The 17,810-nt window shown below is 38.4% G+C and overlaps 1 protein-coding gene across 2 annotated transcripts in view; it reads left to right on the forward strand.

Moving 5' to 3' along the window:
• Positions 1 to 17,810, forward strand: part of LOC106880590 (E3 ubiquitin-protein ligase MIB2) — a 48,774-nt gene that overhangs the window by 9,755 nt on the left and 21,209 nt on the right. Inside the window, exons 5-7 of one of the 2 annotated variants that reach the window (XM_089342850.1) lie at positions 1,032 to 1,176; positions 3,163 to 3,263; positions 14,280 to 14,384. In XM_089342850.1, coding sequence (XP_089198976.1) covers positions 1,032 to 1,176; positions 3,163 to 3,263; positions 14,280 to 14,384 — 351 coding nt within the window. Of the gene's footprint in view, positions 1 to 1,031; positions 1,177 to 3,092; positions 3,264 to 14,279; positions 14,385 to 17,810 lie in introns of both variants that reach the window. The other variant, XM_089342851.1, reaches the window with a different exon arrangement.

A 17,810-nucleotide genomic window follows, 5' to 3' on the forward strand; every position in this document is an offset into this window, starting at 1 on the left:
TTGGCAAACAGGACACAGTCGTGTGTCGATAAGCCAGCTGGAGGAGATGTCCTCCTGGGGCTAAAATCAACAGTAACATCCACCCCTAGGGGTCAGCCACACTTAAGTGGCAATATACTACACTTTATCGTGCAGTTACTGTTAATACTTCATTTAGAGAATTAACATTGCTTGTTTTCACCTTTTCAATATCAGTGAAGAATTTCACTGGAAAAGAAAATATAAGGTTTGCCAGGTTTTTGTCTCTCTCACCAAGGTCATCAGCTGTCGAACGCCGACGAAGGGAAATAACCCTGAAATCCGGATACGTTCGTGCTGCTGATCGAGGTGAGAGGGATAACTTCCCTTGGCAAACAGGACACAGTCGTGTGTCGATAAGCCAGCTGGAGGAGATGCCCTCCTGGGGCTAAAATCAACAGTAACATCCACCCCTAGGGCTCAGCCACACTTAAGTGGCAATATACTACACTTTATCGTGCAGTTACTGTTAATACTTCATTTAGAGAATTAACATATATATATATATATATATATATATATATAAAGTGTAGTTACTGTTAATACTACACTTTATCGTGCAGTTACTGTTAATACTTCATTTAGAGAATTAACATTGCTTATATATATATATATATATATATATATATATATATATATATATATATATATATATATATATATATATATATATATATATATATATATATATATATATATATATATATATATATATACACACACACACATTCATACATATCAAATGTTTCCTGTCTGCAAAGTTTGTCAAAAAATATCGATAATGATGATTGTTAGACGCAGAGCAAAAATGTAATGAAATACACGGAGTTTCGGTGGAAAATTAATTGTAGGTTTGTTAAGGTCATGGACACAAACATTATCTCTTGAATCATTAAAAATAGATATTTACATCGTTAATTTGTTTCCTTTTAATGTTTTTTTCTGGCTATTCATATGACATGGATTAAACTTACAATTTGACTTCGTTTAGCAAGTTCTTTGTATCTTTGTAGGTATTGGGTAAAATTGGTAGCGTAAAAATTGCATTCCCAGACGGTGATTTGTTTGTGTCGGTGTCTGGTAAAATATTTTTATTCAATCCCCTGTGCTGCACAAAGGTACCCCAAAGTATGAAAGTTGGGGAAGAAGATGATGCTAGTGAGTTTAACTGTTTTTATTCGTTTTTCTTCACACGTTTAATTGATATATAGATGGGGGTACATCATGTAAAGTTCTGTATTTATATTGATTTAATACTTTTATATGTCTGAAAATTCTGTGATTACACAATTTTGAAAGATAACTTACGTTGGAAATTATTATAAGTTACTGGAGTGCTATCTCATCGTCCCGTCTGAGCTGCACGTGGAGCAACGTGATGATATTACCACGTATTCATTCTGTGTCTAAATACATCAATAATAAATTCCCTCCTATCCGGCATCATCGGGACCAGACGATAACTGAATTTTCCAGATATCTGATCACCACTTTTTAAATTACCATAGTGCTTTAAACATTCATTAAAACCTTCTATATACTTCCGTATCATTGATTTTCTGAATACTGTAGAAATGTGAGAAAGTGGAAGAACTTACAGTATAACTTAAATAATTAATAAGTTCTATTGAACTAATAAAATACAGGTACTCAAAGTGCAGTAACAAAATACTTTACAATATTTTGGGAAGCGGCGAAACATTTTAGACACAATAGAAACCTTTTAATTAGTACATATTGATCCTAATTAACAAGGTTTATTTTACCCTTGTCTAAGTACTGATTGCTTAAGAGTTCCGGTTATTTGAGTACTAAATAACAGGGTGTTGACTGTAGATTATAGTGTTTATCAAATAAATGAAGCCATATGAAGAACGTCTTTAATTTGGTAGGAAAGAGCAGAGATCTTCCATCTACCTAGTGATTGTGAACAAAACTGGAGTGGAAACTATTATTGATGACTGTTATTTTTCCGTCAAGTTAATCCAAGTCGAAATTGAAGAGGAAGGCGAGAGTGAATAGGAATGCGCTGTCCTGCAATAGATTTTCTTGATCGGCGGATAAAAGTTGCGAGTATTAAGTTAATTACCCGGGTCTTTTTCGTACATGCTTCTGAGACCAGAGATGTCAACTCGGGGAGAACTTTTACAGTTGTAGTAAAAAAAGCCGTAATGTGTGGGGCTTTATTGATTGTTTTCCCAATCTTTTCAACCCTACTCACTCTTGCATTTTCTTTGAACACTTCAGAAGTATGGTATAGAATTAAATATTGGTGTAACTTCTATTAAAACCTTTCTTCATGTTTGGTAATTGTGATTGTACCCGTCTACTTTACAGGATACGGGTGCCGTTGATTCTTTAGGAACTCTTCTACCTTCTCAGAGATATATAAGATCCTTAAATCTTGCTTCTCTATTTATTTATGAAGGTGCGTGGCCTAGAAATAAAATGCTCAAAGAAAACCCGTGAATGATTGGGTAAGTCAGGGTTCAAGCTACAGAAGTAAAAACAACAAACTCTACCAAGCATTCCTCGAGGAATTATGATGGATTTCACTTTTAGTACAAAGACTTTCCACATATGCCCTGTACATATTCATTCAGCCTACTAGACATAATAGCTGGATCTCCTCAAATAACACTACACTTTCGTAAAGAATAGATTGGATAAAGTCGGCCCAGATCCACACTTATTGAAAATGAAACCTGGTTGAATAATGCGGATAGACCGTCGTTGATCGTAGGGCTCCTGCTTCTTTAGCTTAACTAGGATTGACCTGGGACTAAATATCCAAGATGGTCGGAATCACTGGTTATTGTGTGGTGGACTATCTTCAGAAAATAGCAAGTAAATCACTTTTAAATTAAACTCTGCATTCATGAAAACGAAGGACACATTTGATATATAAGAAATGAGATTATCTTAGTAGCAACCTTTTTGATCGGATTTTTTCCCAATTAGTTTTGGCTAGGACTGAAGACGAACAACAGCAAAAACGACAAAATCATTCTGTAGCATTTTCCTTTTCTATATTAATTTAAAAACCTTTTGCTTGCCTTTTAATATTTTTCTAGCGATTTTGCTGTAAATATGAAGGAACACTTCTTTTTATTGAATGTTTTATTAACATTCGTTTTATGGCAGCATCAATCATGGAGGTGATGGAACAGTTTTTTAATTTGAAAACTGGCTTCAGTGGCTTGTTACAATCTATGCAGGGAATCATGGGTGATTCTGAAAGACAAGTAAGTTTTTGTCACTTTATTAGATATCTTAGATATCGTTTTGAGTTCAACCCGCAGAACATGACTCGTTTCTATAATACAAATTTCTCGTTTATACGATCTAAATGAAAACATCATACATGCATGATACTACTACTACTACTACTACTACTACTACTACTACTACTACTACTACTACTACTACTACTACTACTGCTACTACTACTACTACTACTACTTTTTCTTTTCTGCTTTAGACTTTTGTGAACCTATGCCCCAAACACCATCTTCATACATCGATATATGATAGGCTTATAAATTTGTGTTTCAGTTGCCAACTTATTCCTTATGCAAGTAAATATGAAATCTTACACATTTACTGTGTTACTCTTTCACACTGACATAACAAGTGCAGTGAAGCTATGATCTGCAGATAAGGTTAGAGCAATGCCTAAACATGTTCGTTGTTATCTCTTGGAGCTGGCATTAATTGCCATTTTTTTTTACATTACGTTACATCCTTTAGAGTCGGAGACAATTTCAGTAAATCAAGAATTTATGTTGTATGGTGTTTGATGCACCAGTTTTTGCGATTATTCATCTATCCATCCATCTATCTATCTATCTATCTATCTATCTATCTCTATGGACGGACGGTAGACGTGTCGGCTCTGTAAGTTTTGCCTTTTTCATGTTTTAAAAAGTTTGTTTGTAAAATTTATTTTATATACAAAGTTGTATAACAACTTGTAGACTCTCTGGTGCAAGTTTTTTGCGACGGAAATTTGCCCTGTGTGGCACATTTCCAGGATATAAAAACCAATCTCGGCTTTCTAGCCATTTTTTTTTGAGACGATGGCGTCTTGTAGCCATGAAAATTTTTGTGAAACGAACGCTGCAGTCTGCAGTGTTTCGTTCGAAAAAGAATTTCCTAGTCTTCCTTCCTCACAGTTAAAGGAGAGAATGGAGAAAAAAAAAGACTCTGCTGCTACAGCAGTCTTGCCTGCCAACGTAACCAGTGACAACAACAACAACAACAACAACAACAACAACAGCAGCAGCAGCAGCAGCAGCAGCAACAACAACAAGGACACAAATGTCCTTGCTAACAAAACCACTGTCCTCACCACTGATACCACCACTACCACCACCACAACGAACTTTGCCGAGGCTTTGAAGCCTAGGAAAAGAATTTTGAATATATCGAAAGAGAAATTACTTGCATGCAAAAGCATGCTAAGTAAAAAGGACGTTACAGTCCATCTTCAAACGCCCGCGGACTTTAAGATAAACATCGAAAAAAAAACTATCATCTACAGAACCATTAATTTAAAGACAAAGACAGTGGAAAAATTCACCCAAGAAAATGTTGAGAGATGCTTAAAGCCGATTTGGTCTTACAAGACTTACATAACGAGAGGTTTGAAATTCGGAACGATAGAAGTAAGACTAGACAGCGAGCAGCGAGCGAAGGACCTCTCCACTATGTCATTACAGCATGAGAACCTGCTCATGATCCCTACGTACCTTGGTCGTAGGGTTACGAAAATAAAAATTTCGAATGTGCCTCCTGAAATTGAGGAAGAATGGCTAGTATCTGCCATATGTCTAGGCATAGAGGAGGAGATAAACATACTAGAAGCATCTGCCGTTTGCAATCAAAACTGGATTGGCCAGGAATTTCAACTCCTGGTACAAATTGATCCAGCAAACTGGGAAAAAATTCCACATAGAATCCAATTAACTGAGGATTCAATTTTTCATGTTTTCGTCGAAGGCAGAAGGCCAGTTTGCTACGTTTGTAGTAGCAAAACTCACCTTCAAAAAACATGCCCAGTAGCCCAGAAGAAAAGGCAACAACAACGGCAACAATACAAAGAAAAACAACAACAACAACAACAACAACAACAGAAGCAACTACCAAATACCCCCAACAGAAAAACCTTACTACCAACACCACCAGCAACACAAAAAACAACAACAGAAATATCAGCAATAACCACAACAGAAAAGACAACAGAAACTGCAAAAACAGAAGAAAAAAAAGAAAATTCCAAGACTGCCTCTCCCTCCCCCATATCACATACACCACACATAAATAACAAGCAGCCAACATCAATAAAGACAGCAACACAAACATTCACAGAAACACACACAGACGCACAAAATTTGCCGTTACCTCTTTCTGACTCCTCAGATCTCCCATCATCCGATGAAGAGAGTGAGGAGGAGTGGAAAATAGCTACGAAAGGAAAGAGGAAGCGCAGTAAGAAGAAAACAAAACAAAATGCAAACACAAACAAAGCAGGGAGATTCACATCTCCCGAAAATACTACTAACACCAATAGTAATATAAAAAAAACAATGCTAACAGCAATAGACAGTACAAACACAGAGTTGATGAATTACATCAACTCTAAAACAAACATCACAAATAACGATATCAAAACCAACAACCACCCACGTACAACACCGCCAAAACACATTAAAATTATTCATGTAACACCAGCATTACACAACACAATAAAATCCCTCTACCCCAACTCGGTAGGGGGATTCCAGAAATATTTGTGCAAGAAATTGTACAATAGCCTCCTTGGTGAAAAATCCAAGGAGGAAACAAAACTTTCTAACGGTAAGTAACTTTCTGTTCTTTTGTTTTGTGCTTTAAAGCACACGTATAAATAGAATCATGGTGAAGATTGGTTGTGTGAATGTGCGTGGCTTAGGGTCCCCTTGGAAACAAGGGTTCCTCTTAAATGACATCAAGTCACACAATTTGGATATCATAGCCATTAGTGAGACCAGACTCCATGAACCGCGGGCCCTAAAGTCCATGTTTGGCGGACAGTTTAACATTTATTTTTCTCCCTGTCTGCCGAGGATGGGCGGTAGTGGCACGGCGGTTCTTTTTCGCAAGAGTCTGGATCTCCAAGTAAAGACGATATTTACGGACCCGGAGGGTAGACTGGTTGTCCTAGATGTGGACGGCAGCGATGGAGGCGCTTTTCGGTTGCTGGCAGTTTATGTGCCTCCTTTAACAGGTCGGTCAGACTTCTTTCGACGTCTAGAAGTATTCCTGGGAACGTCTCGTCCCTTACTTTTAGTGGGGGATTGGAATGCTACCTTGGACACGCATCTAGACTACGTGGGGAGTGACAAAACTAGAAGGGGATGCAAAGGCCTCATAGACCTGCTCAGACGCTTCCAGTTGTCTGACAGGTACCGACTCGACCACCCAAATGTGCCAACGTGGACTTGGAGCAACCGCATTGGGTCGTCGAGATCGTATCTAGATAGGATAGTGCGTAGGACAAGAGATAGAGATAGTTTAGGATGTCCACAGTTCCACATAGTCAGCTACACGGATCACAAACTTGTGACGTGTACGCTAGACTTAGATAAGGCACATAGGCAGGGTCCCGGTTACTGGAAACTAAACGCGTCTTTCCCGTCGAGACAGGTTTTCAGAGACCGGATTAGCACGTTAGTAAAGAGGGCTTTGACGGGAGCCATCGTCAACAACAAATGGTGGTTTGCCCTCAAGAGAGCAGTAAGGGCGGAAGCAATAAGGTATAGCAGGGCACTAGCTGTAGAGAGGAACAGAGTAGAGGGGGAGCTAGTGATAAAGTTAGAAGAGGCATTGCGAAGTGGCATCGCATCCGACGTTTTAGCGGCGAGGTTGGCCCTCGACCAACACTTCAATGCTAAACACGAAGGGTGTGCTGTCAGGGCAAGGATGCGTGCTCTGAGGAATGAAGGTGTTGGAGCCGCACGAGAGGCCCGGGTGGCGGAGGCGCAGCGGGGTAACAGAGCCACCATCCGGTCTCTGGTAGACGAACAGGGGCGCGAATTGCTCGAGCCGAGCAAGATGTGCGAGGCGTTTCAGCGGCATTTTGCCCGACTGTTCGGGAGGAGTGGCGAGCGAGAAGGCAGGGTGGACTTTAGTGCCTACCTGCACAGCTTGCCACGACTCTCGGCAAGAGAAGCGGAGTGCTGCGAAGGGGTCATCACGGCGGAGGAGGTGAGAGACGCGATGGCAGGTTGCTCGACGGACAAATCTCCGGGTTTGGATGGTCTGCCCTACGAGCTTTACAACTGTATGCCAGACTTGTTTGGAGACGTCTTGGCGGCCGTGTACTGCAACTGGCAGCAGAACGGGAGCATTCCCGGTTTTGTGAGCCGAGGAGCGGTAACGCTGCTGAAGAAAGATCCAAACAAGGGGGACGCCATAGATAACTTTAGGCCCATCACTCTGCTCAATGCAGACATGAAAATTTTGGCCAAGGTGTTAGCCAAGCGGTTGGCGCTTGTCATCGAGAAACTGGTCGGCACGGAGCAGACGTGCGCCGTGCCGGGCCGGAGCATCCATGACAACCTCCATCTGATGCGCTACATCATAGAGAGGGTAGTTAAGGAACCTGGCATGGGTGGGGCCCTGATCAATTTGGATCAATCTAAAGCTTTCGATAGGGTAGACCATCGATACTTGGAGGCCGTCCTCGAAGCGGCCGGCTTCGGTCCCGTTTTCCGCGGCTGGATGGCTGCCTTGTACACAGGCATCCGTTCGGTTGTTCGCGTCAATGGACGTCTATCGGGACCCTTCGACATTGCACGTTCGGTTCGTCAGGGATGCCCCCTGTCGCCGCTCCTGTACGTATTGACTCTCGAGCCACTACTGCGGAAGCTGGCGACGCTGAGGGGCATCCCGCGAGAACTGGGGTGCGGGACGAGCGTGTCGGCATACGCGGACGACGTCACCGTCATAGCGTCTAGCCACGAGCACATTGAGCTTGTCGGCGAGACGCTGAAAGACTACGAAGCGGTGACGGGAGCGAAAATCAACCGGGATAAGTCGGTGGGTTTGCTGCTCGGCACCTGGAGAAGCAAGCCCATACCGTCCGGCAGCGCCTCAGTAGTGGGACGCTGGACGGACGGTCCGGTCAAGTTGCTCGGAGTCTGGTTCGGTCCGGACCTGCAAACGGAGAAGAACTGGGACGAGATAACGAGTAGGGTGGCCACTCTCTGCCGGCAATGGTCCGAGAGGAAGCTGTCCCTAAAAGGTCGGGCGGAGGTGGCGAACGCGTACATCGCGTCCGTCATCGAATACCGCCTGACCGTCGTGCCTTGTCCCGATCGCGCCATCACCGAAATGGAGCGCATCCTCTTCCGCTTTTTGTGGAAAGGAAGCGTTCCGATGGTGAGGCGATCCGTTTGTTGCCAACACCCGCTGAAAGGAGGGCTGGGCATGCCGTGGTTGATGATGCGCAGACATGCGCTGAGACTGCGACATCTCCGGCTCTACGTAGACGACGGTGAGCAGGTGTGGTCGCCGTTTGTGCGACGCGCTTTCCCGCAGCTCGTCTCCATGACCGAGCTGCAGTCGTGGATCAAAAAGAGGCCGAGGAATGGCGAATGGCACCGTGAGTTTCGCGTTGCCCTGGCCTGGCAGTGTTACCGAGAGGCGCTACCCGTTCGGGATAAGCTCTATAGACACGGCTCGCGAAATGCGGGGCCGACCTGCCCGAGATGCGGTCAGAGCGATGAAACCGTTCTGCACGCACTCGTGCAGTGTCCAACCATTTCGGAGCTGTGGGCTTATGTCGAACGACTGCTGTCGCGTGTGGGACGAGTCGGTTTAACAACCGAGTCTATCGTCAATATCGTCACGCCTCCTTCCTTTAAACGGGAAGGAAGAGCTGTATTTATCGTACTTGTGGCTATGGCCAAAGAATGCATCTGGTGGACGCGTCTGAAAGGATTAGAGACAAATACTTTCCTCTCTGGTCAATCTCTCATCAACTTTTTCAAGTATCACTTGAAAAGGAAGGTGAGAGTAGAGAGGCAAGTGTTGTCTAGCAAATGTTTCGAAAAAAGATGGATACATGTAGCAAGAATGGCACGTATAAATGACGAAGCCACCTTGACCATGATTCTATAAAACGTTTTAAAATTTTGTAAACAGAGAGTTACTCACGTTTCTTGCTTAAATAAAAGAAATTTTATTTAACAAACTGTAACGCTAAAGACCGAGGTTACCGTGGTCTTTTCGTAGGTTTTTCTTTCCACGGATAACCTCCCCATTTATTGGGAATTTTTTGTATTATTTCGTATTTTTTGTAAATACCCCAAACGTTTTGCGATGTTTTTTTTCATCGTTGTCCCCACTTTTGTTTTTTTTTTCTGCTTTGTTTTCGACCCCCTCGAAAAGAAAAACTCTACATTTGTATTTTGTCCCCTCTGTGTTGAGCCCTGTGTGGCTAATAAAGAAACCTATCTATCTCTCTCTCTCTCTCTCTCTCTCTCTCTATATATATATATATATATATATATATATATACACACACATATACATATACATATACGCATATATATATATAAAAATATATATATATATATATGTGTGTGTGTGTGTGTGTGTGTGTGTGTGTGTGTGTGTGTGTGTGTAAATGTAACCACATGTGAATCGTTGGCAATTTTCTTCCTCCGTCTTTTGGAGTTTCCTCTTTTGGAGTTTCCTCTTTTGGAGTTTCCTCTCTTTCTGAAGAAGAGCTTTGCTCGAAACGATAAACCATCTTTCCTTCCCTTCCCTGAGTGTCTGCTAATACATTACATGTACCACGTACTCGTGTTTTTTTTTTTCGTGTTCTTCTTTTTGGGGATTTACTATATATATATATATATATATATATATATATATATAGGAAAATGTAAAAAAGCCAGAATGCTGAACTGGGAGCATAATTTAATTAAGATTTTTTCTAACCGGTTTTCATTGCGATGAAGCAAATTATCAAGAAGGAGAATGAAAATGTTTTTTTACAAAGAAGTACAAAAAAGTACAAAATGAAGAAAATAATATATAAAACAATAATATATAAAAAAAATAAATATACCCATACATTATATTGTCTTTGAGCTTTTGTAGTTCAATAGTAGTTCATGTATAAATTGGTAGGAAAAATAAGGATGCATGAGAGTTGAGTTTTGTTAGGTTTAAAAAAAGGGTTATTGCTTAAGCGATGTGTTTCGCAGGAGGTGCCTGCTATAATGGGTCTTAGTTTTAAATCTTCCGGTGCCTTGATGTTGATGTAGATTTCAGAGGAGAGTTTGCAAGCTTCAGTGATGGATTTGTTCTTATGGATTTTAGGGAGGCCATAGAAGAGGCTGGGCTTGCATTTGAAATTAGTGATGTAATCTTTTTCTTTGTCCGTGAGTCCTTGACCTTGCTGGAGTATAAGGGTGGTGAGGTTTTTGAGAGTTTTTTGTTGTTTATAGTTGGTGATAGTTTCATAGAAGGAGTTATCGTTTAGTAAGGAGAGTGCTAGGTGTTTGTAAAAATCTGTGTTCATTAGGACTACAGTACTACCTTTGTCAGCTTCTTTGATAGTAAGGCTTTTGTCCTGTTGTAAGTCTCTTAGATTTTTCCATTCTATGCTATTAAAGTTTGATTTGACCTTGGTTTTAGGTGGGGTAAAAGGGAAACTCTGGATGTGGTTGCAAAAATCATCCAGTGCTTTATTCCTTCCTTTGGAAGGTATGAAGTTGCTTTTGTTTTTAATAATTGAGTCATCCTCATTGTTGAAGTCTATGAAAGCTTCTGTTAAACGAAGCTTTCTGCAAAATTCTGAAATGTCATCCTTGATCTCAGGGGGGTTGGGTGTTCTTGGGGTGGGTGTGAATTTTAAGCCTCTGGCTAGGATGTTAATTTGGGTTTGTGTAAGGGTTTTATTAGAGAGGTTTATTATTTTAGTTTTCTTTTTAGTTTTCTTTTGATGGGTCTGTATTAGCGGTAGTGCCTGTTTTTCTCCCCTCTGTCTAAAAAATGGTTGTTGAAGTGGGGGGTGTAGTGATTGTTAGAATTGTGGTAGAAGGGGTAGGGGTAGGGGTATTGTTGGGTGGATAGGCTGGAAGTGGATGGGTAGGTATAGTGATTGTGTTGGTATGGGATGTGATGGTTTAAGGTTTTGTGAGAAATGCGGTGGGTTTTTGGGTGTTTGTAGGGTGGATTGTATGCAAGGTTGGAGTTGGGTAGGTAGTTATTGTGGTTCTGTTGGTGTGGGTTGCCTGGGTATGAAGATCTGTAGGAAAAATGGTATGCTTGTGGGTGTTTGTTGGGTGGACGGTATTGGGTACCTTGGGTGGGAGATTTATGCATAGGTGTGGGTAGGATTCCTTGTTTGTTATTGGTGTGAGAGTAAGGGGCATTGAGATGGGGATAATAGCAAGTATAAGGGGGGTTCATGATGCTTCTAGTCCGTATGGGAGGAGAATGGTTGCGTTGGGTCTTGTTTGGATTATTTTGTGGGGAAAAAGGGTTTTTGTAGGGTTGGAAGAGGATGTGTTTGGTGTGGAGGGAGGTAGGGGGGTATGTGTGTTTGTAGTGTGGTTTGGGGTGGTGTTTGTGGAGAGCAGTGGTAGTATGTATTGTTGGTCCTTTTGTGAAGGGGTTTTTTGATTTGAGGTTTAATATGAATTGTGTTTCATAGTTATGGAGGAATTTTTTGTTGTTTTCCCAGTGTTTAAGGGAAGTTAGTTCTTCCTTTTGGCATTCATCTTTCCACAGCTTAATAACATGTTCGAGGGATTGCTCGTTGGAGTGTGTGGTAAGTTCGAAGAGCATCTCATCATCAATTTTTGTGTATTTTTGTTCGTGATTTTGTGCTCTGAGTTTTAAAAGTTCCACTTCAGTTTTCATCTTTTCAGATGCCAGTTTTTCTCTTAGGAAACGTTGTTCTTCTGGTTCATCTGTGATGTGTTTAATTTGGAATTTACGGGGTAGTATGATGGGAGAAGAGTTTAACCATTTGTCATAAATTTCAGCTTTGTTGTGGTTTTTAAGCATGTTCCAGAAAAGGAGTTTTCTATATATATATATATATATATATATATATATATATATATATATATATATATATATATAATCATCGTAAATATGAGAGTAATAATTAAAATTATTTATTACCAGTGGTTAGCATGCATAAATAAAAGCCATAAGACATAACATATTTTTAGAAATATAAAAGTGTATAGAATATTTCTGTACTCAAAGAGGAGACCTTTGACAGGCCTAAAAAGGCAAGTTAAAACCTAAACCACGAAAAAAACAAAACAAAAGAAAACAATTCATGAGACACGTCCTGTCAAAGTTCTCTTTGTGTACAGAAATATTGTATTCACTTATATATATATACAAATAAAATGGTAAAAGAATATTAATTCATTAATAAATTAATAATTAATAATTTTTAGCAACCCCTTCGGTATGTAAACAAGACCTGCAAACTAGAATATCATACTGATGACGGGAATGAAGGTTTTTACCATTCTAATCCAGAAACGCGTATATGATTAACTAAGACTGGTTAGTTTCGTTGTTTTTTCTTATTGTTTTGCCTTTGTGAGTTACAAGTACTGCTATCTGTTGGAGCTTTAGCACTTTAGCTGCTATTTCTGAACTTCGATATGTGGTGAAGCAACTGTTGCTGATCCCTTAACTATGTATATATATATATATATATATACACAAATAGTATTCGTTTTCTGTTTCCTTCTGTCTTTTTTGTCTACTTTTTCTACTAACAAATCTAACTGCCTTTTGGACACATTTTTCTATATACATCAGCTTTGACTTCCTCACCGGTAACACTTTCCCTGGATACTTCAAAAATATAATTCTCACCCCCACTCCAATAAACTGCATTTCATTTTCGAAGCTCTGATGAAGCTATAAGATATTATTCAGGCACTGAACCATGTGTCAAGTGCTTCTTCTAGCAAAAAGAGCCAGAAACTAATGGAGTTCATAGCATAAACCACTGCTTTTCCTGTGTCATCCTTCTTTCTTATTACCGCTCTATCCTCAACTAACTCTTTGTTCTGAAACATATGTACACTGAGTTTTGCACCAGGTTATTAGTCTCGCAATGCTTAGGAGAAATATGTAGTTTATACATACATGTATATAAATATGTATGTATGCATATGTATAAATACCTATATAAATGTATATTTATATATATATATATATATATAGTCTGTTAAAGTCTGTCATACCGGCCATGACGAAGGGAAATAGCCCTGAAACTCGAGTCGCCTTTATATATTTATATTTATATTTATATATTTATATATTTGATCCTTTATATTGAACACTCAATATTTCATCTACATTCAATACTTTCTTTCATGGTGCCATCCATTTTTATTTTATTTTATTTTATATTGTATATTGTATATTATATTATATATTGTATATTCCATATTCTACACCCCACATTAGTTCTGCAGGAATATAAATAAAACATAAAAAACAGACAGTGTTGGAACTCTTTTAAACAAAATAATATATATATATATATATATATATATATATATATATATATATATATATATATATATATATATATATATATATATATATATATAAGGTTGAGAAGGGTATTGGATTTAACCAAACCCAAGAGGATACAGGTAATACCGAGTAAGTGCTGTATACCGACTAGTTTGCCCCAGTCGTTGTATGAACAGGATTGGGTATTAAAAGTCGTGTATTAGCGTGTGTATATGTAAATATATAAAAATAAAAAGATAAAGAGAGCAATGGAAAGGTTGGAGAAGTATTTTATGGATAGAGTCTTACAGCTGTTTCTGGGAAGATCCAGTACTTCCCTTCATCGGAGACAGAAAAAATAAAGTAATCTATTATTATATACTGTTTTCTCTTTTTTCAGCACATCACACTCTTTACCACTTCATACTAAAAATATCCGCCTATGGATATAATAATAGATTACTTTATTTTTTTCTGTCTCCGATGAAGGGAAGTACTGGATCTTCCCAGAAACAGCTGTACGACTCTATCCATAAAATACTTCTCCAACCTTACCATTGCTCTCTTTATCTTTTTATTTTTATATATTTACATATATATATATATATATATATATATATATATATATATATATATATATATATATATATATATATATATATATATACATAGGCATGTTTTGCTTTTATTTATCCATGTTTCAGGATGATCAATTTCTCGTTGGTGAGACAGTGAAGATAATTGAAGATATTCAAAAAGTTAAAGCGTATCAGGAAAAACATGGCGGATGGGTTGATGATATGGTATCGGTGAGTATATTTCTGAAATTGTGGTCCCACCCCCAACATTTAGCCTGATCCAACAGATATACAATCAAGCATGTTTCAAACGTAATCATCGTGCATTTATTTTCGAAACATAATATACTTTTGCACGCACATACACATACAGATAAATACACACATACACACACACACACACACATATATATATATACGTATATCTATATATATATATTTGTATGCATATATGTATATTCTCTCTCTCTTTTTCTTTCTCTCTCTCTCTCATCCCCTCTCTGTCACACACACAAACGAACACATTTTTATGTAAGAAATGTAGAAAACGTAATTATATTTATTACGTTTTATATAATTTAGACTCGTTTCCAACAGCTGATTGGCATTTTTGCACGAAGAGATCGGATATCTTCCTCGGTATTAGCAGCAGCATTGCTACGCAGATTGCGCAAGAGACCCAATCGGTTTAGAGAAACGCGTGTATGTTATATAAAGCTGAAAAAAAATTACGGTATTTCGTACCTAATTACCTTATAAAATAGATTGAACCCCGCACGTACGGGATACGAGTGGTACACGAAAGCATATTCAGTAATTTAATAAAACAACTTTACACTAGCAAAAACAGAATGGCCTTTCATTTCATACGTCATACATCAAGAGCTTGATAATTCTCTCCAGTGACTCGAAGTATCCAACAGTATCATTAATTTTAAGACTTTGTGGATAGATGTTCGGTGATAGAGCATTAACTTTGTTACTCACTACTCCTAAAACGCTCACGTTCGCTGGAAACATAGTTGCGCATCACTCTGGAGATATCAAAAGGATCTGCATATAACCATCTGTCAGTCTCATTTTAGAAATTTGGGGAAGAACCAAAAGATGCCACATTTGTCAGGTTTACATCTATATGGGATACTTTCTAGAGATAAATCCCACACTTTAGTCAGCATACTTTCTTGCCGTCATTTCAACATATTGAATCTAATTCCTACGCAGTTTTTCTCTCACCGTTTTTTTCGTTCTCTTTCTATTTTTCCCTCTCACTACTTTCTGTCGAATAGCGTAGGCTTGAAACTTCAAAGACCTTTCCATCCTTTCCGAGCGTCAAATTAATACACCTGCTTTTTATTCCCTCATTTGTCTTCGTTTTTGTTTTCTGTAAATTCGAACTCTATATACTCAGATAGAAAGAGGTACTTGAAAAGATATGCACCAGGTAAGTTTGGATAAACCTGTGATCCAGGCATATGCTTAAGTATCAAATAGGATATTCTGGTTGTGTACACAGAGAAAACGAACCCTATGAGTATTTAGTGCTTAGGCGCTGGTCCAAGGCACACATTACGTTCAATTGTACGATGTTGGTATAGTCTGGAGTGTCCGACAAGTCGTAAATCCCATTGCTGTATTATAAATCAAATGAATAATAACAGACGATGGATAATTGTCAGCTCATTACATCCGTTGTTTACGCACCTTTTTAATAGAAGAATGAGAACATTACTCCATTACAAAAGAATGTAATCATCAGATAAGACGTAATTTTACGAACAAAAGAATATCCTGAGAATACAGCAGGGACATGGCTGCAGTCTGTCGAGGCCAACTATGAAATTGGAGAATGACCAGCAAATTTGACCGTTGAGGTCAAGAATATAGTTTGTGAAAGGGTGTAATATAATATTTAAAGTCAGCGACCCGGTTGAGATAGGAGTCTGCTAGACTGGTAGTTCAGAGCGGGGTGTGGATGATAATTTATTATAGTAGGCTTAGAAAAGTGGGTAGCTGGGAGAGGACCTAAGAAATTAAGAATAAAGAATAAAGAAAGCGAAAAGTAAAAGTGAAGAAAAATAAATGCATATAAGGCAATTGGCATAGGGTTAGGGTTTAAGATTCGCTAGCTAAGGCTACAGGAAAGCAGAGACACACAGAATTTATGAGTATTCTGTGGATATTGGTTGAAAGTTGGGGAAGGGAACGACGGCAATCTTATTCGATTGCCTTCGTACCCTCCCCTAATTTATACTTCATCTGATGATTACGTTCTTTTGTAATGGAGTAATGTTCTCATTCTTCTATTAAAAAGATGCATAAGTAACAGCTGTAACGAGCTGACAATTAGCTATCTTCAGTTATTATTCATTTGATATATATATATATATATATATATATATATATATATATATATATATATATATATATATATATATATATATATATATATGTGTGTGTGTGTGTGTGTGTGTGTGTGTGTGTGTGTGTGTGTGTGTGTGTGTGCGTGTGTGTGTGTATAAATGTATCTATGTATGTGTGTATCTATGTATCTATGTACTAGCTGACGTACACAGTAATTCAAGGGAAAGCAGGGCTTATCTCTTGGTTCCGTTCTCATAATTGTTTCGCTAATCCAGTAACAACAATACAAAGCGTGTAGCCCTTAAAACGGTTTTTGTGCCTTTACAGAGAATACCGAACTGTCTTACACAGGATCTTGTTTTTAGGAAATCCCAATAAGTTATGAATACCCAAATTGTGAAAATCAGTTATGTAATAACATGAAGTCAGTTTCCCGATAGTAAGAATTCAAATAAAGTATCACCTAAAAGGGCTTTAACCCGTTCTCAGAGTATATAGAACTTAGGAAGAAATATTAAATATGTATGTATACTAAAATCGTGAAGCATGTTACGTAATAGCAGACTAATCAGATATGAGATAACAATTCAAAGTAAATATCTCTAAAAAGGGCTCTTGTGCGTTCCCAGAGAATATTACTCTCAGCGGTGCTAGTGTTGGTTTATTCATGAATAAGTCACTAATCGAAGTAAGTGGATTTATTGTTTAGGAAACTACTATTTACTTGTTTAAGGGTTGTACTGGGTAAATTGTCAAAATAATTCTAACGGTTCAAATACTAAAAAATAAGCATACTCAATTTGATTTATACCAAATGATTTAGGAAAGTGAGTGGGTTATTTCCTTTGATTGAATCTGAGTGTGCCATAACATTTCCAGACATGAGTTCTACTCACGTGTCAAGTTTCATCAAAATTGATAAAGTGATGTAGGAGTTAGATAACAAGTCCACAAACACACCCACAAACAGAATTTCCCACATATGTAGTACATGTGTGTGAGTGTGTGTGTGTGTGTGTGTGTGTGTGTGTGTGTGTGTGTATTAAAGCCTGTCACATTTTTAACACGATCACATTAAAGTTACTTTTTCAATAGTTTTCAGTAAAATAAATATTAAATCTAATTCTTATAATTTTTTCTTTCTCAGCAGATTGCTTTATGCACCATAGCTGTTAAATTCGTTTTGATCTTACCATTTTTTATGAATTTAGATAAGATACTGCACACTTTAGTAATTCAAAGGGGCTCTTCAGCAATGAAAGTGGCAAGAAATATTCATTCTGCGTATGGAAA

The sequence above is a fragment of the Octopus bimaculoides genome, chromosome 26, assembly GCF_046866305.1.
Source record: "Octopus bimaculoides isolate indiv1 chromosome 26, ASM4686630v1, whole genome shotgun sequence".
Lineage (NCBI taxonomy): Eukaryota > Metazoa > Mollusca > Cephalopoda > Octopoda > Octopodidae > Octopus > Octopus bimaculoides.